This window comes from Cucurbita pepo, chromosome LG07 (genome assembly GCF_002806865.2).
Source record: "Cucurbita pepo subsp. pepo cultivar mu-cu-16 chromosome LG07, ASM280686v2, whole genome shotgun sequence".
Lineage (NCBI taxonomy): Eukaryota > Viridiplantae > Streptophyta > Magnoliopsida > Cucurbitales > Cucurbitaceae > Cucurbita > Cucurbita pepo.
The window spans coordinates 6,887,468-6,912,163 of record NC_036644.1 but is presented as its reverse complement, the minus strand read 5'-3'; the positions used below and the strand labels follow the sequence as shown (position 1 = coordinate 6,912,163).

The following is a 24,696-nucleotide window of genomic DNA, read 5'->3' as shown; positions in this document are numbered from 1 at the left end:
ATTTTAATTTCATTTAATGTTAATTGACATATATAAAGAATATAAAAGGTCTATGATGTATCGATAAAATTGACACAACAAACAACGGTGATTTAAGTAAAATTCGAGTGATTCAACCAAGGCACACTCATCTATAATCACTCACATAAGGTTTGGAAACCTGAGTACAGTTTTCAAGAGCCGAACGAGAATGAATACCACACATTAGAATCCTAATAAAATGTTTAACTGATCCATTTCGGATTGACAGAATTCTAGTATAACATTATACCAGATAACGAGTATCAACTTCCAATTGGTAGATCCGACAAGGATTACCCAGCACTTACAAGACGGATCAAAGCGTTTCTTTCTACCAACTTTAGCGACAAAAGTTGATCTTTTTACAAGATCAAAATAACTATGATTGTTAGAACAACAAATATCGAGATGAAAAAACTCCACCCACAGAAAAAGGAAAATAGTAGATACTTTAACGATTGAACTATACTCACATTAACCAGATAACGAGTATCAACTTCCAATTGGTAGATCCGACTAGGATTACCCAACACTTACAAGACGGATCAAAGTGTTTCTTTCTACCAACTTTAGCGACAAAAGTTCATCTTTTTGCAAGATCAAAATAGCTTTGATTGTTAGAACAACAAATATCGAGATGAAAAAACTCCAACCACAGAAAAAAGAAAATAGTAGATACTTTACCGATTGAACTATACTCACATTAACCATTAGCTAGAGCTAGAATGATCGCTCGAGTGCGGTCGGACATGTGGGAGGGGGAGCTTTATCTATGCAGGGGAGCCCTTACTTTATTAAGAGAGGGCCTATCACACATCTTTATACAGAACAGACTACAAACTTGAAGATAAACAAACAACAGTAGGCTAATAAGCATAAACAAAATACTACATATATTCTTCTCTAGGAGAGAGGTCAAAAGAAAATAGTAGGTTGTTACCTATACAAATGCCATGAATCCAAGCAAACAAAACCAAACACCAAAGGAGAAGCCACAGTCCGAAAACGTCGACCTTCGAATCCAAACGTAAGAGTCGAACAATTGCCTTTGTGCACATACAATTTTTGAAGTACTCCCCCCCTTCCTATGGATATTATTCTCTAATCTAATCCCACATATAATTCATCTTTGGCAATATTTGTTCGTAAACGACCAATCAATCTTATCGACACTACATATGGTACACTTATTTGTAAGAAAGCACGTAGGGAAAACATAACTAACTTGGAAGATATTGCTGGAGTCTTGGGTACCTGTAATTTGCATCTCGCTCGACATATTACCTAGTATAGTTCTGCCTTCAACGTGACGCTGTCGGTGGTCTATCGCAGTTTGGTGTCGTAACATTGAAAGAAAAACTGATCTATATGCTCTAGAGTTCCAACTCGTCGTCCAGATTATGGTGTTCACCTTCAAAACTTGAATTGATATGTATCTTCTTTGATGCTTGTGAATGTTCATAACTTTTTAGTGGTTATTATTATAACCCAGTGCTGATCAAAATTAGGTATCTAGAAGAAAACATCAGGGATCTGATCTGGAAGCAGTGAAGGAAGAAAGAAGACCTGCAGCTTGTGCGGGTAGAATATCACCAAACGTCGACATCGCAGCTGCTGATCGATCTTTAAATATGCCAACTTGACCATCGGTCAACATGGATCCTAGTTTTAGAGTGCTCTCTCCAAATCTGCTCCCAACCTGCAAGTGAAATAGATACAGTTAGAAGCCTTGGCAATACATGATGTTATTCTGGTTTTGCTATACGTGAAACGAAACAAATGAGTTGAGTAATCTGATCAAATCTTACACGTCTTGAATAGTAAACAGGGAAAAAAAAGTAAAAATAAGTAAGAGGTGAATATCTATGTAGTTTCCGGTAATGGAAGGTCCCGTAGCGAGAATCCGAACAAATACCAACCACGACAAATGTCGGAAAACTCATCCACAAAAAACAAGAAACTCATAATCCACAGGATTTTACTAAATTGAAGTCCTTGACATCTTGACAACAGTCACAGCCAGATTGGTAAGCCCAATTGATACCATGAGGGGAGGGATGAGGGGAGGGACGAACATAACGATAACTAACGCTAAAACGCCTTGCAAGTGGAATGTGGAAGTCATGACGATCAGCCATCGGGGATCTAAATATTTTCTCTGAAAATATGAAAACTATGTCTTTAACTTTTTTAGCGTTTCTCAGTTTATCACTGCCGAGGGGAAAAGGGACAAAGATGACCATAAAACCTCAAGTACCTTGGAAGTGGAAGTCATGACCACCAGAGAACTAAATTTTTATCTGAAAAATACGAACAATATGCTTCTAAAGTTATCTACGTTTCATGGTTCATCACTGCCTAACCAATGAATATCAACAATGATCCGGTACTATAGGGCCCAAATCAATAAAAATCAGTTCATTAAGTTGTTTAAGAAAATTTAAGCTTCCCGAAAATGTCGAGTGCAATAATTGAAACAGTGGTTAACTAGAAAAACATTAAACAGGCTATCAGAAAAGTAATCAACTGCATTACCTGCATAAAAGATTTAAATAACGGTGCTGCTACACCGAAGCTGGAGTTATCATTTAAATCTATTTTTTGTGAAAGCTCTCCGTTTGTATAAGCTTTCCAGGAGTTTCTCGAGGAGATGTCATCTGAAGGTGTAGAAATAGTCGCCTTCATGCCTCCTTTTGATGACAAGACTGGGGCACTGGATAAAAAAGAATTACATTACACCAAGTTCATTCTATACGATAAACATTTTTTTTTTTTTTATGAGAAACGTGAAGATATTTTATAGATAAAAGGAGAAAGAACAACTTAAAGGCCAGGGGATAGAGAAAATCCTCTCCAAAAACTACATCAAGACAGCTTCCTAATCATTTATAATTGACAAAAGACTGTAGGTACAAAAGAAGTTTTCCGTGGTTGGAACACCACCAAGATGAAATATACTGTACATTCTATATGATAACTGGCAAATCAGCACTATGTTTGTGAGTTTTGAAAGAACAGAGAAATGACAAGCTTCAGTAGGCTAGGTCAATTAGTCTTCTTTTATCATCGTGTATTTAACTATTGAAGGATTAGCCCTAAGGAGATATTGTAATTCATGAGTTCGGAGATATTGTAATTCATGGGTTAGTAGATATCTATTACTCACGTTCAAGGGAGTATGGAAGGACTAAATAAAGGGAAGTAATTGACCTCCCTATTTAGATAATTTAGACTTGCAACAATAACAACTAGGAAAGAACAATGCAGTACATAGAGCACCTAACCCAATAATAAATGGGACTCCGGAGGACACAAACCCGATACGTTCTGCCCATTAGGACAAGGAAAAGGTGACTTACTAACTCCAGTTCAAGTTGATTGGGCATCTTAAATTTCCAGTTGAAAGAAGGAATACTAAACCAAAATCTTTGAAACATATTTATCATAAGACAGATTCAGAAAGTTATAATCATTTTCTAACACATTTCTTGACCGTTCTTCACCTGAAAAAGTAATTGTAAAATTTTTTATGAGAGGGCCAAGAAGAATTACCTGATGGGAAGGTATTTAAAACGAGGAACGGTTAGGCATCTCATGATATTGGACTCTGAATTGCTTGGCAATTTCTGAACAGTGTCAGTGTACATCCTATTGAGCTGCACGAAGAATCCAAAAAGGACAGCATGTCGAAGGTATGTCTGCCTTTCATTTTCCCAGAGATATGGCTCATACCTGAAATGAATTCCAGGAACTGTTATTCATCTTATCCTAAGTAGTTGCTACTGACATCACTAGCAAATGCATTCATTAACGGTAAAGCGAGCAGCATAGATAAAAAGAACCACATCCAAATGGATACAGACAATGAACCAATATTTATTGAGATAACATACCCATCCATACATAAGAATGAAATTTGTACATACCACACTTCCTATCCTCTTTTATTTTTCGTTGTTTTGTACTAACATGGATGATCTATGGCAGAATATACCCATTCATACATGAACGAAATGGTTAAAACATTCAATGCTGAACGGTTGAACACACACACAACATATATACTATAACAAGTGTCAAGGACCACACCCCCACCAATCCAAGGATACCCACTGTAACGACTCAAGCCCACCGCTAGCAGATATTGTCCTCTTTGGGCTTTCCCTTTCGGGCTTCCCCTCAAGGCTTTGAAACGCGTCTGCTAGGAGAAGGTTTCCACACCCTTATGTGGGATATCACAATCCACCCCCCTTCAGGGCCCAGCGTCCTCGCTGGCACTCGTTCCTTTCTCCAATCGATGTGGGACCCCCACCAAATCCATCCCCCTTCGGGACCCAACGTCCTTACTGGCACACCGCCTCGTGTCTACCCCTTTCGTGGAAGGGCCTCCTCGCTGGCACATGGTCCAGTGTCTGGCTCTGATACCATTTGTAACGGCCAAGCCCACCGCTAGCAGATATTGTCCTCTTTGGGCTTGCCCTTTCGGGCTTCCCTTCAAGGCTTTAAAACGCGTCTGCTAGGGGAAGGTTTCCACACCCTTATAAAGATGATTNCGCACCAAAGGTTGGGACCCGTGAGAAAAAAAAAATTCTAAATTTGCTTCTTTTTTTTTTTTAAGAGGAAACATGTAATTCATCATGGAATTTTCTTAATACTAAAATTGATAGCATTAGTCATCGATTTTAGTATTTATAAAAAAGTTATACAACGGAAAGTCAGAAGATTCCATTTTTAAGCAATCAAATACTCAAAATATAAACAACTAAAGTTTGCAGAAGTTATTATTTTTCCTAATGACAGGCTAGTACGTTAAAAACTTCCCTGTGAGCTACTCTGCTTTTAGAGAAATAAAATAGAAGGAAAAGGACTCCATCAACTCTAAATGATAATTTGTAAACATTAGAAAGCTTCCAACGACAAAAGTAAGAAATAAAAAGCTAAACATATGTTTGCCAGTGAATTGAAATCAAGAATTTTTGAAAGACAATATGCTAATGAATTCACATGCTCTCAAACAACCGATATTTCAAGCAGGATTTGTAGCCACTAGAAACGATAATTTGTGACCATTAGACAGGCTAGTACGTTAAAAATTTCCTTGTGAGCTACTCTTCTTTCAGAGAAATCAGAGAAATAAAATAGAAGTAAGAGGACTCAATCAACTCTAAATGGTGATTTGTAACCATTAGAAAGCTTCCAATGACAAAAGTAAGAAATAAAAAACTAAACTTACGTTTGCCAGTCAATTGGATCAAGCTTTTTTGAAAGACAATCTGTTAATGCATTCACACGCTCTCTAACGACTGATTTTTCCTCGCTTATATCCTGCTTCCTTCTGAAGGCATACTTCGCCCTTGGGTTTTTGGACAACTCTTCACCCATGTTAGAATGAGCCCCACATAAAATATCAGCAGTGAATCTTATATCCAACAGGACCTGCAATACTCCTTTTTCTGACACTTGAGGCCCGCCAACTTCCATAGATGAAATGAAATCTCCATAGATACCTATAACCTGCAAGGTACTAAAATATATAAGCTGAAATAATGTAATTTTTAATCACTATCGAACCACATAACACAGATTTATGAGTTGTATGCCAAATACAAGTGAAAAACAGACGTTTCATTCCAATGTATAGCGAGGGAAAAGCAATAATATTTCATCACAAATGACCCAGAAGTCACGTAGATATTTCATATACTTCATCCTTATTCTAATTTTTATACTTCCCAATTTTTACCCATTTAGTCCTTCTCTCCGACAAGGGACAGAAACCAATGTCATCAAGAAACAGATATAAGGATAGCAATATTCTCACTGATATTCTAATGTGAAATTGAACACTAATAAACTTAAATATTATGGAATTGGAAGTACAGCATGTATGGAAGGCATGAGTTGTCATGCACTTCAAATAAATAAAATGATAGAAAAATTAGCAGATGAATGGTGGCACTAATTAAGATATTTCCTTTTTTAGAGACTAATTTTGGCATAAGATTATTGCAAGCTGGTTCCTTGAGGAGGATTAATACAATGGTTTTTGTCCAGCATTCTTCATCCTTAGTTTCCGAAACTCACGGTACATTTCTTGCCAAGGACGTTGGTTAGAAGACAAGGATCACGTTTCATTGAGATATCTCTTTGCTACGAAGGTTTTGGAGATATCATTCAAAAATTTTGGTGTCAGTTTGGCTCCAATCAAAGTTGTCATGTTGTAAAACCCCTTCAAAATAGAAGTAAATTTATCTGACATGCAGCATTCTTTTATATCATTTGGAACATCTAGTTACAATGAAATATGATAACCTTCAAGAAGAAGGATCTTGCTGTGCTGCTCTCTTCATACCTCCCTTTGGGAATTATCTATAAAGCTTTTCCATCATTTTCCATAGTTTATATTCTTAACAACTAGAGTCCTTCCTTTCACTTATCAAAATGAAGACTTATTTTCAATTAAAAAAGAAAATTTCAAAAACTTTTAAAACAACAGACTTTTATCCAAGCAAACTAAATACCTTTTCCAGCAGGGTTGTTGCAAATTTTCGAATAATTGTCTTGTCAAGAACATGACCTCCAATCCTGTGAATTTCTTCACATGCACGGAATAGAAATGAAATTATATAAAGAGAAGGCATTGATGGAAGAGCAATTTTCATATCTGATTGGCCTTCAGCAGATTGTTCTTGCTTGATTACTGTCTCTTCCCAGCCCTGCCAATTGTCAAAAAGATATATCTATCACCATAAATCCATCAACTATAAACAACAAAATCAGCAAAAATAGAACCAAAGGAAAACGAAAAAAGCTGCAATATTTTGATAAGAAAACCAGAAAACTGGTAGGAAAAACCTAAGATGCATCAGAATACCACATAAAACTAGACATGATATGATTTTAACAAAAATTTCAATTTCTGTCATGGCCCTTTTCAGGAAAAATTAAACAATGTATACTCCACACATTTTCAATGACAAATTAGTAGTTTCTTTTTTTTTTTTTTTTTTTCCTTTCATTTTTTAAATGCATATGCAAAAAAGGATTGGATAAAGTGGCGATTTTCCCGCTCCTTTTGCAATTGCATTGAGATTGCGGAGAGAGGGGATGTGAGGCTTTGTTGCTCAGGATCTTGACTCGGGTATTGATACCAAAAAATGCAAGGGACCACAAAAACAAATTAATCCTAATCCAGGAATCAAGCACTTGAAACCACAACTTCTTCTTTTACCTTGTTTTAACTATATTTTTTGCTAAATGAGAAATCTAAACGTCGAAGTGTTTGATATTTATTCCTCAACGAAATGAATCACTTCCAAAGTCCTGCTCCCACCTTTTGCAACCTTAGCCTCTATGTGATTTCATTTCATGGCAACTTTTTCATTCATCAAAACAAGAAACTGGGTTCTCATGAAATATTTTATAATCCAAGTAGGTGGTAAAAACTTGTTCCAAAATACTGATGCCTTCATTGCATCCAAGGATATCCAACCACCATCACAGGTTTCTCACCAACAATAATCAGACAGTAACTAATCAATAATCAACAAAAACATAAAAGCCTGTAAAAAAGAAATTAAGCTAGTTTCACAACAAAAGATCAATGTGAATAAAGATGAATATGAATAAACTTTCGGCGTGAAACATGGAAAATAATTTTCCTAGCTCACAAATTTTCTTGGTTGTATAGTTAAAAATGCTAAATCAAATAGATGAGTTTTACTATAAATGATTTGGCATTGAGGAAAACAGTCATTGAAGGTCTCAATGCACATGTACAAGGCAGGTTCTGACAAAGAAATTACAAAACGGTAACAGTAAAATAAAATAAAGCAAATACCACTTACCCTCAAGGGCGTTGCTGACAGTAGGGCATCATCTCGGGCAAGATCTCTAGAGAGAATGGCAGAAAGCTCATTACATAACCATCGCATCCACAAGGTATGAGACCTCACAGAAAGATCATGAATAACTCTATTCAATTCTTCAAGTTTTGGGCTTGCACTTTCTTTAGTTCCAAGCAGCGCAGTTACGGCTAGTGACGTTTGTCTTCTAGAATCAGTAGACATTTGTCGTCCTGGAGAATTAATGTATAAAGGAGAATCAGGAGCACCTTTCGACGGTCGCAGTAATGAAGAATGCTTATCAAAAACCGAGGATGATATGTCATTTACCCAAAATTTTGGTGACCCAAGGATGACACTAATGTGCTTCAAGTGATTTTGAAATGCAAACAGGAGTCGACCAACGAAAAGTGATCTCTCAACAAGTGGAGCAGGACTAACGGGCTGATTAGCAGTCCGACTACCTTCCATGTTACTATATAGATTATCGATCTCTTTTTCTAGCTCCATCAATATGGTTGACATGCTTTCATAGCACTTACTCTGTAGATAAGGAGCCAAATCTTTTAACCTTATTGATGCCTTGGGAGATTCTATGAAACTGAGAAGATCCTCAAGTACACTCTTACAACAGTTCTCGAATGCATCTCTGATACGACTGACTTCTGGACCGAAATATGCATTGATACAACTATTAGAATCACTCTCTTCTAAACATGCTTTTGCTCCCACAGTTGGACAGACTTTCTTAGCATTGAATTCAATAAACCAAACCCCACCACCTGTAGAGGGCCTGTTCAAGTATCCCTGGAAATCCATAATACTACTACTTAAAGCAAACTCGGGTAGATGAACCGATTCTTCAATATTAATTACTTCAATCAGTTCTTTGAATTTCGAGTCGATAATAGCTTTCATCCTGCGAGCAAATGCATCCTCAAATATGTCATCCCAGAGGTCTGAGTCATCTTCCAAAACAAGTTCCCTCATTCGACTCCACGGCAACTCAATTTCAGACCCGAAAACACTTTTCAACCAATCCAAACTTCCTTCCAAGACTTCCTTACTTTCCATTGTCTCTCTTATTAATTTCTCAGCAGAAGCAAGGTCCTGGCCGCTTCCAATGGCATCAATCAAAAACCTTCCATTGATCTGGCTAACAATCTCTCTCCCACATTCTCTTAGCCAACTTGAGCAAGTCCTAGCAATGTAATCTTTCTCAAGCATGACCATGACTGACTCTAATGTATCCCTAAATAACTTCCAGAGCCTAACTTCTTCGTCCGGGTTGGGAATTCCACCGAACAATTGAGATGCAGGTGGAGAGCTCAATATAACTTTGTAAAACAATGGCATATCATTCAATACTTGCAAGAACAACTCACCCACCTGTCCTATACTGACCTGAATTATAGCCAAAACCTCGCAGAACACGGATACTACAATTGAGCAAGCTACATTGCTCCCACATGTACCTAATTTTTGAGAAATCCAAGATTTTCTCGATTCGAGAAACAAATTAAGTACTTGCTTCGGCTCAAGTTCATCAATAACGGCGACAGCAGCCAAAGCATCTGCATAAGCTCCAACCCCAAGTCCACGATCGAGCAGTCTCTCACGACTACGCTGCGAAATCTGATATTTGAAGCTCTCAACTATCTGCCAGTGATGCTGAAGCAGAGGAAATTTTGAAAGAAACTTACGATCCGAATCGGCATTATGGGTAGTCAAAGCTTGCTGTACATGCTTCGCTCGAAGATGACGAACAGCAGCTTCGAGAAACATGGACTCATCGAGACAACCCCAAATATTCTCAGGGGTATCAACAAGATACTTAACCCGAGAAGCAATGGCATAAAGCGTAACACGAACATGATTATGAGAAGGAAGATGCGTGAGCGAATCAGAAGACGAAAGGGAACGAATGGAAAGGTGAATTGAAGAGAGATTAGAGGAAATAGAATTGGAAGTAGACTTCATAAGAACGATGGAGTCGGCAGAGTCGATCAGATCTCGGTAACGGTTACCGACGAGTTGCCGAAGCTCCTCTTGCTTGGACTGGATCTGAGCACGGGTGGAGGATTCCACCTTGCGAATTTCAGAAATGGGTTTGGTACGGAAGAGAGATTCGGCATCTCGGTAACCTCCTCCTCCGTCGGTGGAGGAAGCTGAAGGTGCTCCCATGGCTGCCACTTCTGATGTTTCAGAATTGAAATGGATCGGATTCAACTACAAAGATGCCAATGTCATGAATCAATCGCAAGGAAATTAGTCCAAAGAACGAAATCCGATTACAATTTAGAACACCATCTCCTTGATTTTGCTTCAGAATGGGATTTAGACAAATGCGGTGAGGAAGACCGTCGGTGTTACTGGTTTTGGTGATCAATGGCGGATTGAGAATTTTGGGGTCAAATATGAAAAAATCGAGATAGGTAGGTGAGGGTTAATTTTCCAAATTAAACACTTTACCCTTCAAAATGAAGACATAAAATTACAAATTTACCCTTTAACACAAACACGAGCATAGTTCAACTTAACATAACATCACTCGTTAGAACTTTGAATCTCCGTGTCCATTTCGATTAAAAATATAATAAATTTAAATTAACTTGAAGTTCACCCCTAGCCGATATTGTACGTTTTAGCTCATTACGTATAGTCGTCAGCCTCACAATTTTAGAACATGTCTATTAAGGAGAGGTTTCCACACCCGTATAAGAAATGTTTTGTTTCCCTCTCCACCGATGTGGAACTCACAATCCACCCTCGGCCCAACATCATTACTGGTATACTGCCCAGTGTCTGCCTCTAATACTAATTATGAAATTTCGTGTATGTTATTAAATCATGCACGTAGTGGCATCTCTAATTTAGACAAGAAATTTAGGGGCGGTACAGTTTCTAAAAGTAAAACAGGTGGGTAAATTAATTGTGCCTGTATTTTGTTTTTTTCTCGATGCTTTCTCTTTCCGTGAATATACTAAAATTGTAACCGTTTTAGTCCACAACTAATAGATATTGTCTTCTTTAGGCTTTCCTTTCCGGGCTTCCCCTCTAAGTTTTAAAATGTGTCTACTAGTGAGAGGTGGGCTAGTAGATATTGTCTTATTTGGGCTTCCCTTCAAGGTTTTAAAACATGTCTAATAACGAGAGGTTTTTCGAGACCCTTATAATGTTTCATTCAATGGGCGAGCAGATATTGTCTTTTTTGGCCTTCCCTCAAGATTTTAAAATGCGTCTATTAGAGAGAGGTGTCGTGGGCTAGCATGTATTGTTTTCTTTAGTCTTTCTCTCAATATCTTAAACGGGTCCAGTAGGGAGAGGTTTTCCATTTTAGGCTTCCCTTCGGTTTAAAACACATCTACTAGGGAGAAGTTCAGCGGGGAGAGGCTTCATGGGTTAGCAGATATTGTCTTATTTGGACTTTCCCTACGCGTCTACTAGGGAGAGGTTTTGTGGGCCAGCAGATATTGTCGGGGCTTTCCCTACACATCTACCAGAAAGAGGTTTCGTGGGCTAGCAGATAGTTTTCCCTCAAGGTTTTATAATGCGTCTACTAGGGAGAGACTTTTCCTTTTGAGCTTCCCTTCAAGGTTTTTAAACGCGTTTACTGGGGATGTCTTCCTTGGGTCTTTCAGGCTTCCCATCAATGTTGTAAAACGCATCTACTAGGCAAAGGCCCACACCTATAAGAAATGTTCCGTTCCCTTCTCCTCACATTCTCGAAGGAACACACCAATAATAACCCTTCATTTAGGGAGGAAGGAAGTTCGAGAATTAAAAAAACTCTCAAAATATCGAGATCTCTCAAAAATAAAAAAACTAAAAAATTCCAAATATACCCTTAATACTTTGAACGTTTTTAAGATAGATTTCGATTACATCTCTACGCTCTAAATTCTTTTATATAATTTCAAAACTCGAACTCGAAAAATACACAAAGCTCTCTATTTCCATCACAAAACACTAAGAAAATGAAGAATTAGCAAAGTTAGAGGATTATCAGAGGCAGAGAACAGGTTTTGATATGAATCTGAATTGGGCATGTGCCCTTATAATCTCAGGATCATCACTACAATGCCCCTTGTATGTACACATAGCAAAAGGGTTATATATCCTTTCCTCTATACTCTCCCTGTCCCTTTCAAGAAGTCTCAAATAGAACACGACGCTCTATAAGTTCCGACAACACGCTCCTCATTTTATCAATCGAAACGGGTTTTAGTATTAGCCCGTCCATGCCGACTCTCAGGCAGCTCTCCTTTGTTACTTTATCTGAGTTCCCAGTGAGGACTACCATGAACGGTCTTTCGTGGCTTTTTGCAAACTTTTCGCGTATGCGTATGGTTAGTTCGTAACCATCGACTCCAGGAGTGCATATATCCATGAAAACAATCCTGTGTTCCTGGGAGACGACTCGTAAGAATTCCTCGACTGAGCCTGCCGTCGTTACCTCGCATCCGAGATGTACGAGAAGTCCCTTCGTTACTGACCGGCTAACTCTGTGACAGCAAATGCAGCATCAATATTAGAACTCGAAAGGCAATTCCAACAAATATATAGTATGGTTTGACTCATCAGAGATTGGTTCGATAATATTTATGTCAAACATTTTAGCAGAGCATGAGACGTTAGCAGTGACTCTAAGTAAGTAGAAATTTAGAGTCGTTACAATATTTATGTCAAACCAGAGCCATATTTCACCCCAAACACTCCACACTACCCGAACACTCCGCATTTTAGCCAAGCATGAGACGTTAGTAGCAACTTTAAGTAAAAATTTAGGGTCGTTACAATATTTATGTCAAACCAAAGCCATATTTCACCCCAAACACTCCACACTCCACACTACCCGAACACTCCACATTTTAGCAAAGCATGAGACGTTAGTAGCGACTCTAAGTAAGTAGAAATTTAGGGTCGTTACAATATTTATGTCAAACAAGAGCCATATTTCACCCCAAACACTCCACGCTCCACACTACACACTACCCAAACACTCGGCATTTTAACAGAGCATGCGACGTTAGTAGCAACTCTGAGTAAGTAGAAATTTAGAGTCGTTACAATATTTATGTCAAACAAGAGCCATATTTCGCTCCAAACACTCCACACCACCTAAAAAACCGATTCTTCGTTAAACAGTCTCTCCAGCTAAAGCTCTCAGAAATCGCTAAGACGTTACCGATCGACCCCTGTTACAAGCCCTCTTCACCCCTCCTATGCACAGCTACGAAAAAAAACTAATGGCTTCACAATCTATTTCTTCCTCGTTCAGCAAACTCACACCCGACGTCCCTTTCCCCGAGCATAACTATACGGAATAAGCACGAATTTTTGTTCCAACCCAAATAAATACAGTTCACTTACAGAAACATAATTCCAGTTCAAGAACAAGATTGGAAAGTAGCACAATTGTGTTTGAAAGAACCTTAAAAGTAGCTAAAAATACGAGACTTCGATCTCGTGTTATGCAGTTTATGGCAGAATTACATGAACATTATGAACACAAACATGGTACAAATTACATCTAAACATAAATTTCGAAGCAAAAATAGGTAAAACGTTACTAACCCGTTCTCGTCCATAACAAGAACTTTATGGCATAACTTTATGGAATAAGCACGAATTTTCGTTCCAACCCAAATAAATACCGTTCACTTACAGAAACATAATTCCAGTTCAAGAACAAGATTGAAAAGTAGCACAATTGTGTTCGAAGAACCTTAAAAGTTGCTAAAAACAAGAGACTTCGATCTCGTGCGTTATGCAGTTTATGGCAGAATTACATCCACAAGAAACAGCTCATTCAAAAGGCAGAGAACATTATGAACACAAACATGGTACAAATTACATCTAAACATAAATTTCGAAGCAAAAATAGGTAAAACGTTACTAACCCGTTCTCGTCCATAACAAGAACTTTATGGCATAACTTTATGGAATAAGCACGAATTTTCGTTCCAACCCAAATAAATACCGTTCACTTACAGAAACATAATTCCAGTTCAAGAACAAGATTGAAAAGTAGCACAATTGTGTTCGAAGAACCTTAAAAGTTGCTAAAAACAAGAGACTTCGATCTCGTGCGTTATGCAGTTTATGGCAGAATTACATCCACAAGAAACAGCTCATTCAAAAGGCAGAGAACATTATGAACACAAACATGGTACAAATTACATCTAAACATAAATTTCGAAGCAAAAATAGGTAAAACGTTACTAACCCGTTCTCGTCCATAACGAGAACTTTGAGCCCAGGAAAACTTGCATTAATGTTGTTCTCGTGAATTTTCGATGTAAAGGGAAGCTTTGATTCATTAGATTGATCAGCAATTCCAAGTTTTACAATAAAAGTGGCTGTACATCCCTTTCCAAGCCCTTCACTTTCAAGCCAAATTTGTCCTTCCATAAGATTCACAAACCTGATCACATAGCTTACTTTAAATACGAAACAAAACAAGTGATTAATGAGAGAAAAACCAGAGCTATGAACACTTCACCTCTTACAAATTGCAAGCCCAAGACCACTGCCACTAGAGTTTCTTGTAGCCACAGTGTGAGTTTGTGCAAATTTTGTGAACAGTTTAGGAATTTCTTGAGGACTAATTCCAGATCCAGCATCTTTTACCTATACATGAAGAAAAAAAATTGTAACGTTTTTTCTACGTAATGATATGGAAAGTTCATTCGATTCTACGTGCCGAGTAAACAAACCTGTACGCGTAAATAGAAGTGATTATCACTTGGCACGGGGAGAAAATCTTGAACTCGACATTCTCTGAAGGTTTCAGATTTTGCAACAATGGCTGTGATTGATATACTGCCTTCTTTTGAAAATTTCACGGCGTTACCCACAACGTTAAGAATGGCTTGCATAAGACGTTTCTCGTCACCGATGGCGTATGCTGGCAAATCAGGACCTAAATGCAAGGTCAATGATAACTTTTTGACTAGTGCAACAGGCTTGATCAAGTTAAGTACCTGCAACAATTAGTGTTGGTATCAGATAGGTAATAGATATTTGCAACATGGTTAATCATATGATATTGTTTGTCAGACCTCTTTGAAAACAGCGTGAAGATTAAACGTGCCGATGTCCAGTTGTAGGCTACCATCTTCGAGCCTCGAAAGATCCAAAACATCATTTATCAGAGTGGCTAAGAGATTACTGCTTTTTAATATTGTTTCGACCATTAGGCGTTGCTCTGGTGTAAGTTCAGTCTCTTGCAACAATGAAGAGAGTGCAATTACGGCATGCATCGGGGTCCTCATCTCATGGTTCATGACAGCCAAGAAATCGTTCCGGGCACGTATCGCTGTTTCTGCTTCTCTCCTGGCTAGATCAAGAGCAACATTCTGCTCCATCAAAAGATCTCTAGCTCTCATCGACTCTTCCAAGATTGCAGCATGAGAAAGAGCAACAGCTACCTAGTTTCAAATGTACATACATGGATCAATGGTCAGAAGAGATTGATCAAACCACCAAAAGGTTAGACGACGACGACAACGACGACTGAACTTATTAGATTAGTATTAGCCGCCTATCCCGAAAGAAAATTGACCAAAAATCAAATAAGTTCTTCAAATAAACAAACTTCACTCTTACAATTACAACTTTTTTTATTTATTTTAACACTATATGTGAGATCTCACATCGGTTGGGAAGGAGAACAAAACATTCTTTATAAGGGTGTGGAAACCTCTCCCTAACAGACACGTTTCAAAAACCTTGAAGGTAAGCCCGAAAGGGAAAGCCCAAAGAGGACAATATCTACTAGCAGTGGGCTTGGGACGTTACAAATGGTATTAGAGCCAGACACCGGGCGATGTGCCAGCAGGGAGGCTTAGCCCTGAAGGGGGGTGGACACGAGGCAGTGTGCCAGCAAGACTGTTGGGCCACGAAGGGGGTGGGTTGGGGGGTCCCACATCGATTGGAGAAGGGAACGAGCGTCAGTGAGGACGCTGGGCTCCAAAAGGGGTGGATTGTAAGATCCCACATCAGTTGGGGCGGAGAACGAAGCATTTTTTATAAGGGTGTGGAAACCTCTCCCTAGCAGATAGCCATATTTCACCCCAAACACTCCACACTCCACACTACCCGAACACTCCACATTTTAGCAAAGCATGAGACGTTAGTAGCGACTCTAAGTAAGTAGAAATTTAGGGTCGTTACAATATTTATGTCAAACAAGAGCCATATTTCACCCCAAACACTCCACGCTCCACACTACACACTACCCAAACACTCGGCATTTTAACAGAGCATGCGACGTTAGTAGCAACTCTGAGTAAGTAGAAATTTAGAGTCGTTACAATATTTATGTCAAACAAGAGCCATATTTCGCTCCAAACACTCCACACCACCTAAAAAACCGATTCTTCGTTAAACAGTCTCTCCAGCTAAAGCTCTCAGAAATCGCTAAGACGTTACCGATCGACCCCTGTTACAAGCCCTCTTCACCCCTCCTATGCACAGCTACGAAAAAAAACTAATGGCTTCACAATCTATTTCTTCCTCGTTCAGCAAACTCACACCCGACGTCCCTTTCCCCGAGCATAACTATACGGAATAAGCACGAATTTTTGTTCCAACCCAAATAAATACAGTTCACTTACAGAAACATAATTCCAGTTCAAGAACAAGATTGGAAAGTAGCACAATTGTGTTTGAAAGAACCTTAAAAGTAGCTAAAAATACGAGACTTCGATCTCGTGTTATGCAGTTTATGGCAGAATTACATGAACATTATGAACACAAACATGGTACAAATTACATCTAAACATAAATTTCGAAGCAAAAATAGGTAAAACGTTACTAACCCGTTCTCGTCCATAACAAGAACTTTATGGCATAACTTTATGGAATAAGCACGAATTTTCGTTCCAACCCAAATAAATACCGTTCACTTACAGAAACATAATTCCAGTTCAAGAACAAGATTGAAAAGTAGCACAATTGTGTTCGAAGAACCTTAAAAGTTGCTAAAAACAAGAGACTTCGATCTCGTGCGTTATGCAGTTTATGGCAGAATTACATCCACAAGAAACAGCTCATTCAAAAGGCAGAGAACATTATGAACACAAACATGGTACAAATTACATCTAAACATAAATTTCGAAGCAAAAATAGGTAAAACGTTACTAACCCGTTTTCGTCCATAACGAGAACTTTGAGCCCAGGAAAACTTGCATTAATGTTGTTCTCGTGAATTTTCGATGTAAAGGGAAGCTTTGATTCATTAGATTGATCAGCAATTCCAAGTTTTACAATAAAAGTGGCTGTACATCCCTTTCCAAGCCCTTCACTTTCAAGCCAAATTTGTCCTTCCATAAGATTCACAAACCTGATCACATAGCTTACTTTAAATACGAAACAAAACAAGTGATTAATGAGAGAAAAACCAGAGCTATGAACACTTCACCTCTTACAAATTGCAAGCCCAAGACCACTGCCACTAGAGTTTCTTGTAGCCACAGTGTGAGTTTGTGCAAATTTTGTGAACAGTTTAGGAATTTCTTGAGGACTAATTCCAGATCCAGCATCTTTTACCTATACATGAAGAAAAAAAATTGTAACGTTTTTTCTACGTAATGATATGGAAAGTTCATTCGATTCTACGTGCCGAGTAAACAAACCTGTACGCGTAAATAGAAGTGATTATCACTTGGCACGGGGAGAAAATCTTGAACTCGACATTCTCTGAAGGTTTCAGATTTTGCAACAATGGCTGTGATTGATATACTGCCTTCTTTTGAAAATTTCACGGCGTTACCCACAACGTTAAGAATGGCTTGCATAAGACGTTTCTCGTCACCGATGGCGTATGCTGGCAAATCAGGACCTAAATGCAAGGTCAATGATAACTTTTTGACTAGTGCAACAGGCTTGATCAAGTTAAGTACCTGCAACAATTAGTGTTGGTATCAGATAGGTAATAGATATTTGCAACATGGTTAATCATATGATATTGTTTGTCAGACCTCTTTGAAAACAGCGTGAAGATTAAACGTGCCGATGTCCAGTTGTAGGCTACCATCTTCGAGCCTCGAAAGATCCAAAACATCATTTATCAGAGTGGCTAAGAGATTACTGCTTTTTAATATTGTTTCGACCATTAGGCGTTGCTCTGGTGTAAGTTCAGTCTCTTGCAACAATGAAGAGAGTGCAATTACGGCATGCATCGGGGTCCTCATCTCATGGTTCATGACAGCCAAGAAATCGTTCCGGGCACGTATCGCTGTTTCTGCTTCTCTCCTGGCTAGATCAAGAGCAACATTCTGCTCCATCAAAAGATCTCTAGCTCTCATCGACTCTTCCAAGATTGCAGCATGAGAAAGAGCAACAGCTACCTAGTTTCAAATGTACATACATGGATCAATGGTCAGAAGAGATTGATCAAACCACCAAAAGGTTAGACGACGACGACAACGACGACTGAACTTATTAGATTAGTATTAGCCGCCTATCCCGAAAGAAAATTGACCAAAAATCAAATAAGTTCTTCAAATAAACAAACTTCACTCTTACAATTACAACTTTTTTTATTTATTTTAACACTATATGTGAGATCTCACATCGGTTGGGAAGGAGAACAAAACATTCTTTATAAGGGTGTGGAAACCTCTCCCTAACAGACACGTTTCAAAAACCTTGAAGGTAAGCCCGAAAGGGAAAGCCCAAAGAGGACAATATCTACTAGCAGTGGGCTTGGGACGTTACAAATGGTATTAGAGCCAGACACCGGGCGATGTGCCAGCAGGGAGGCTTAGCCCTGAAGGGGGGTGGACACGAGGCAGTGTGCCAGCAAGACTGTTGGGCCACGAAGGGGGTGGGTTGGGGGGTCCCACATCGATTGGAGAAGGGAACGAGCGTCAGTGAGGACGCTGGGCTCCAAAAGGGGTGGATTGTAAGATCCCACATCAGTTGGGGCGGAGAACGAAGCATTTTTTATAAGGGTGTGGAAACCTCTCCCTAGCAGACACGTTTTAAAAACCTTGAGAGTAAGCCCAAAAGGAAAAGTCCAAAGAGGAAAATATCTACTAGCGGTGGGCTTGGGTCATTACTAATGATATCAAAGCCAAACACCGTGCGATGTGCCAGCGGGGAGGCTTAGCCCTGAAGGGAGGTGGACACGAGGCGGTGTGCCAGCAAGGCTACTGGGCCCCTAAGGGGGTGGATCGGGGGTCCCACATCGATTGGAGAAGGAAACGTGTGTCAGTGAGGACACTGGGCCCCAAAGGGGATGGATTGTAAGATCCCACATCGATTGGGGAGAAGAACGAAACATTCTTTATAAGGATATGGAAACCTCTCCCTAGCAGACGCGTTTTAAAAACCTCAAGGGAAAGCCCGAAAGGGAAAGCCTAAAGAAGACAATATGCTAGCGGTGGGCTTGGGCGTTGATAGCTAATTTTTGTTCCATTCTTTTCTTGAGGTTACATGGGTTAAGGGTTTTGCTCCAACGGTGTACCACCATCTAAAGCACCGGATAAAACAATGGGGTGGCCCACCAGTAGAACATGCAAGAACTCAGATTTAATATAAAAAACAAACAATTTTTAATTGGTGCACTGTATTGGCCCATGCAACATCTAGAAAACATCACCCTACAATAAATTCATAACAGTTGTCCACCTGTACAACATGCAAGGATTCAGCTTTAAGCTGCAGCAGCATAAAAACAATCCCAACCTGTTCTGAATAATATGTTATAGGTTAATCCTCAAGTTTCAAGAAACTTAACTTTTAGCGAACAATTTAATAAAACTTTACCAATTTACTCCTATACTTTCAAATTTGTAACAATTAAACCCCGACTTATCTATCACGACAATAACTAAACCGTTACACGATGAGAAGTGTAGGGACTAAACTTGTAACGACCCTAAATTTCCACATACTCAGAGTAGCTACTAACGTCTCGTGTTCATCTCTAATGCGGAAATATAACTCTTAAGATGAACATCATTTATAACATAAACTTCGAAAAACGCTTAAAACAACTTATTCTCTGGAAAACACAGTCATGGTCATACAAACTAAACCGTTACGTGATGAAAAGTGTAGGGACTAACATGAAAGTTCAAAGATCAAAAAGTGTTTTTTAAGCACAACTAAGTGGAAATTCTAGACAAACATATTGCAATTAACTTCTTATAAGATTTCAAAGGGGAATGTGAAATTTTGATAAAGAATCCATGCTAACAAGCTAAAGATAAACAAGTTCATGGATACCTGATCAGCAACAACTTCAACCAGCTCCAGCTCATGAAAGCGCCATTGTCGAGCACTATCTGATGGAAGCATCAAAACCATGAGGGCGAATCGCTTAGTCGAAAGCTCGGGCCAATCATTTATTTGAAAATGAGAAAGATGCAATAGCGGGACACGAACAGCAACCACCTCTCCCGGGACGTAACTCCCAGCGAGAGGTCGTAGCCGAGCCACCGGGCAGTTTGGTGATATCTTAACTGCACGGTTACTACTAAAAACTTGGCTGATCACGGGGAGGTTGATGGGAACGGTATACCCAACTGGATTTTGTTGATGAAGAGTATAGGATAGTTGAAGTTCCAATCCAGAACGTGTTGGCATCCAAAGTGCACACTCTTCCAAAGCCAAAGTTCTTCCCAGCTCAATAAGTGTAGTTTTGAGTATCGTATGTCGATCGAGTGTACTCCTAATTTCATGAGTAAGCATCCTTACGTGTCGACCCGTTTCTTCTTGTGTACGTATGAGTCCCATTTCCCTATCCAATTCAGCAGCCTTGTTCTTCAGAAACAGCTCTCGGGTTTTCACACTCAATAAATCTGGTATAATATGCACAAGCATAAGCGCAGTCGCACACGATACCACAGCGGTTAAAACCTTTGAAATGGTCATTACTATCGCTACGGTTCTTGAATGCATCGAAAACGTCCATAAGTTAATAAGATGTGTTGCTCCACAAAGAACAATGAAAGCACCAAACTGAACAAGAACCCATCTGTAAGGAAACACTGCAGATTTCTTTACGAAGTAGATGAGCTCCAAGGGGATGGAGAAATATGCAAGTGCAATGAAGAAATCTGAGATGTACTGATACTTCTTCAAGAGCTCATCAGCAGGCCATTGAGGCTCAATGCAATAACAAGACTCCATGTCAACTAGACCGTACTGGTCGATGACTTACGGACCGTTCCCTGTTTATCTGGTACACAAAAATATACGAAAAGGCAACATTAATGCCAATGAATCTGCCGAATCAAAATACATATTCATATAGCGAATTAGTTGTCGATTTCAGCAACATATACAAGTATAGAGAAAACCACGAAGCACGGACAATGTGTTCAGATCCATGTCTCGTGTTTGTGTCTGTGCTTCTTAGAAGAAAACCTTAGTTAGGAACCACGGATCTCCACAATGGTATGATATTGTCCACTTTGAGCATAAGCTCTCGTGGCTTTGCTTTGGGTTTCCCCAAAAGGCCTCATACCAATGGAGATGTATTCCTTACTTATAAACCCATGATCATTTCCTAAATTACCCAATGTGGGACTCCCTCCCAATAATCCTCCCCTCAAACAAAGTACACTATAGAGCCTCCCCCGAGGCCTATGGAGCCCTCGAACAGCCTCCCCTTAATCGAGGCTCGACTCCTTCTCTGGAGTCCTCGAACATAGTACACCTTTTTTGTTCTATACTTGAGGCACTTTTGACTACACCTTCGAGACTCACAACTTCTTTGTTCGACATTTGAGAATTCTATTGACATGGATAAGTTAAGGGCATGACTCTGATACCATGTTAGTAATCCGAACCCATAACTAAGTTAAAANCCTGACTTTCCACAAAAAGCCTCGTACCAATAGAGATGTTTTCCTTACTTATAAATCTATGATCATTCCCTAAATTAGCTAATGTACGGACTCCCTCCCAACAAACCTCAACAACCTTCCCATGGAACTATCAACACCATGAGAAGAAGATAACACATCGAACAGGACCATTCTGCTTCGTTTCTAAGCTAATATTCATCTTTCAAATCAACCAACAAGACCCATTTCATGTTTGCACAAAACACTTCAACAAAATACTCTGTTCTTAAGGGCAGGGAAGTCACAACAATAGCTGATATAAGAAAACATCAATACCAATGAATCTGCCCAATCAAAATACATAATCATATAGCGAATTAGTTGTCGATTTCAGCAACATATACAAGATCAGAGAAAACAGTGAAGCACGGACAATGTGTTCCGATCTGTGTCTTGTGTTCGTGTCCGTGCTTCTTAGAAGCAAACCTTCCCATGGAACTATCAACACCATGAGAAGCAGATAACACATCAAACAGGACCATTCTGCTTCGTTTCTAAGCTAATATTCATCTTTCAAATCAACCAAAAAGACCCATTTCATGTTTTCACAAAACATTTCAACAAGATTCACTGTTCTTTAAGAGAAGAGAACTCAACAGCAATAGCTGATATAAGAAAACATTAATACCAATGAATTGCCCAATCAAAATACATAATCATATAGCGAATTAGTTGTCGATTTCAGCAGCCTATACAAGAACAGAGAAAACAGCAAAGCACGGACAATGTGTTCCAATCCGTGTCTCGTGTTCGTGTCCGTGCTTCTTAGAAGCAAACCTTCCCATGGAACTATCAACACCATGAGAAGCAGATAACACATCAAACAGGACCATTCTGCTTCGTTTCTAAGCTAATATTCATCTTTCAAATCAACCAAAAAGACCCATTTCATGTTTTCACAAAACATTTCAACAAGATTCACTGTTCTTTAAGAGAAGAGAACTCAACAGCAATAGCTGATATAAGAAAACATTAATACCAATGAATTGCCCAATCAAAATACATAATCATATAGCGAATTAGTTGTCGATTTCAGCAGCCTATACAAGAACAGAGAAAACAGCAAAGCACGGACAATGTGTTCCAATCCGTGTCTCGTGTTCGTGTCCGTGCTTCTTAGAAGCAAACCTTCCCATGGAACTATCAACACCATGAGAAGCAGATAACACATCAAACAGGACCATTCTGCTTCGTTTCTAAGCTAATATTCATCTTTCAAATCAACCAAAAAGACCCATTTCATGTTTTCACAAAACATTTCAACAAGATTCACTGTTCTTTAAGAGAAGAGAACTCAACAGCAATAGCTGATATAAGAAAACATTAATACCAATGAATTGCCCAATCAAAATACATAATCATATAGCGAATTAGTTGTCGATTTCAGCAGCCTATACAAGAACAGAGAAAACAGCAAAGCACGGACAATGTGTTCCAATCCGTGTCTCGTGTTCGTGTCCGTGCTTCTTAGAAGCAAACCTTCCCATGGAACTATCAACACCATGAGAAGCAGATAACACATCAAACAGGACCATTCTGCTTCGTTTCTAAGCTAATATTCATCTTTCAAATCAACCAAAAAGACCCATTTCATGTTTTCACAAAACATTTCAACAAGATTCACTGTTCTTTAAGAGAAGAGAACTCAACAGCAATAGCTGATATAAGAAAACATTAATACCAATGAATTGCCCAATCAAAATACATAATCATATAGCGAATTAGTTGTCGATTTCAGCAGCCTATACAAGAACAGAGAAAACAGCAAAGCACGGACAATGTGTTCCAATCCGTGTCTCGTGTTCGTGTCCGTGCTTCTTAGAAGCAAACCTTCCCATGGAACTATCAACACCATGAGAAGCAGATAACACATCAAACAGGACCATTCTGCTTCGTTTCTAAGCTAATATTCATCTTTCAAATCAACCAACAAGACCCATTTCATGTTTGCACAAAACATTTCAACAAAATTCACTGTTCTTAAGAGAGCAATAGCTAATATCACAATTTCATCACCATTACAAACACCAGATCCGCCATGTGAACATATCATATTTGCAATATAAACCCATTTCAAGTCAAGAAGATCCTAACTAATACAGCTCAATAACATTCAAAGGCAACAACGCCAGTTCGCGATCAGTTGAAAATCACTAAATCCCCTCTAAACAAGCATTTTACAACACCCATTTCATCAGCAAACGATTCAAACTCAAAACACTCCAAAAATCAAACCCCAAATCAAAAAGAGAGTAATCGATCAATCACCTGGGTTCTTTTGCTCATTCGAGTTCAACAGACAACATCCAAACGACTGCCTCAGTCGTTCTTCAGGTGTGAACCCATAAACCGTCTTTGATCCACCATTTTTGTCCGAGATTTCAGAGACCCACAAAGGCGTTTCGAGTCTAAATGCAATGTTCTTGGAATTTTCAACTGATTTTCACTCCTCTTTTTCTCTCTCTATCTTTTCTCTCTCTAACTTTTTCGGGTGTGGTGGGATTTTGGAAGTTCTGTGACGAGCAAACGGAAATTGGGGAAAATTGAAAGAAAACATCTGAGTCAACGTCGGTTCCATCTCTCTCTCTCTCTCTCTCTCTCTCTCACAGTTTCGCCTTTTTATCCACGTCCGCCATTTTCTCTCTCTAGAGATTATTTTATACATGTTCTTGTTCGAAAAAATTTTAAAAATATATATGATTTTAATTCAATTTATAACATTCAGATTCATGCACGGTCTTAATTGCGTGAATCAGGTGTTAAAAGTTGCTTAAAGATTGGATTTTGACCTAGTTTTATGGACTTCTTTTTCTCCCGAGGGACCCATAAGGTTTAATTTCTCCATTAATAAAATTAGGGTTTGTAGGTCAGAAATGACATAAATTCCCCCTTTTAAGTGAGGTGGTGGATAGGAATACAAAATCTCCAATTCACATATTTTGGGGATGGGAATTTGAACAATTAGG

The 24,696-nt window shown here is 38.9% G+C and overlaps 2 protein-coding genes across 2 annotated transcripts; both read right to left on the bottom strand.

The window, feature by feature from the left end:
* Positions 1 to 888: 888 nt before the first annotated feature.
* LOC111798550 (conserved oligomeric Golgi complex subunit 1-like) lies at positions 889 to 10,288 on the bottom strand. The gene is made up of 6 exons (XM_023681780.1): positions 7,869 to 10,288; positions 6,543 to 6,737; positions 5,255 to 5,535; positions 3,574 to 3,753; positions 2,557 to 2,734; positions 889 to 1,720 (listed from the first exon to the last, which is right to left on the bottom strand). The coding sequence occupies exons 1-6, from the start codon at positions 10,047 to 10,049 to the stop codon at positions 1,547 to 1,549; spliced, it is 3,189 nt and encodes a 1,062-aa protein (XP_023537548.1). The 5' UTR covers positions 10,050 to 10,288; the 3' UTR covers positions 889 to 1,546.
* Positions 10,289 to 11,794: 1,506 nt separating this feature from the next.
* LOC111798480 (ethylene receptor 1-like) lies at positions 11,795 to 24,330 on the bottom strand. Its single transcript, XM_023681654.1, has 7 exons — positions 23,999 to 24,330; positions 20,106 to 21,060; positions 17,852 to 18,220; positions 17,507 to 17,773; positions 17,293 to 17,420; positions 17,017 to 17,214; positions 11,795 to 12,370 (listed from the first exon to the last, which is right to left on the bottom strand). Exons 2-7 carry the CDS (start codon positions 21,009 to 21,011, stop codon positions 12,013 to 12,015), a joined length of 2,226 nt encoding a protein of 741 aa, XP_023537422.1. The 5' UTR covers positions 21,012 to 21,060; positions 23,999 to 24,330; the 3' UTR covers positions 11,795 to 12,012.
* Positions 24,331 to 24,696: the final 366 nt, after the last annotated feature.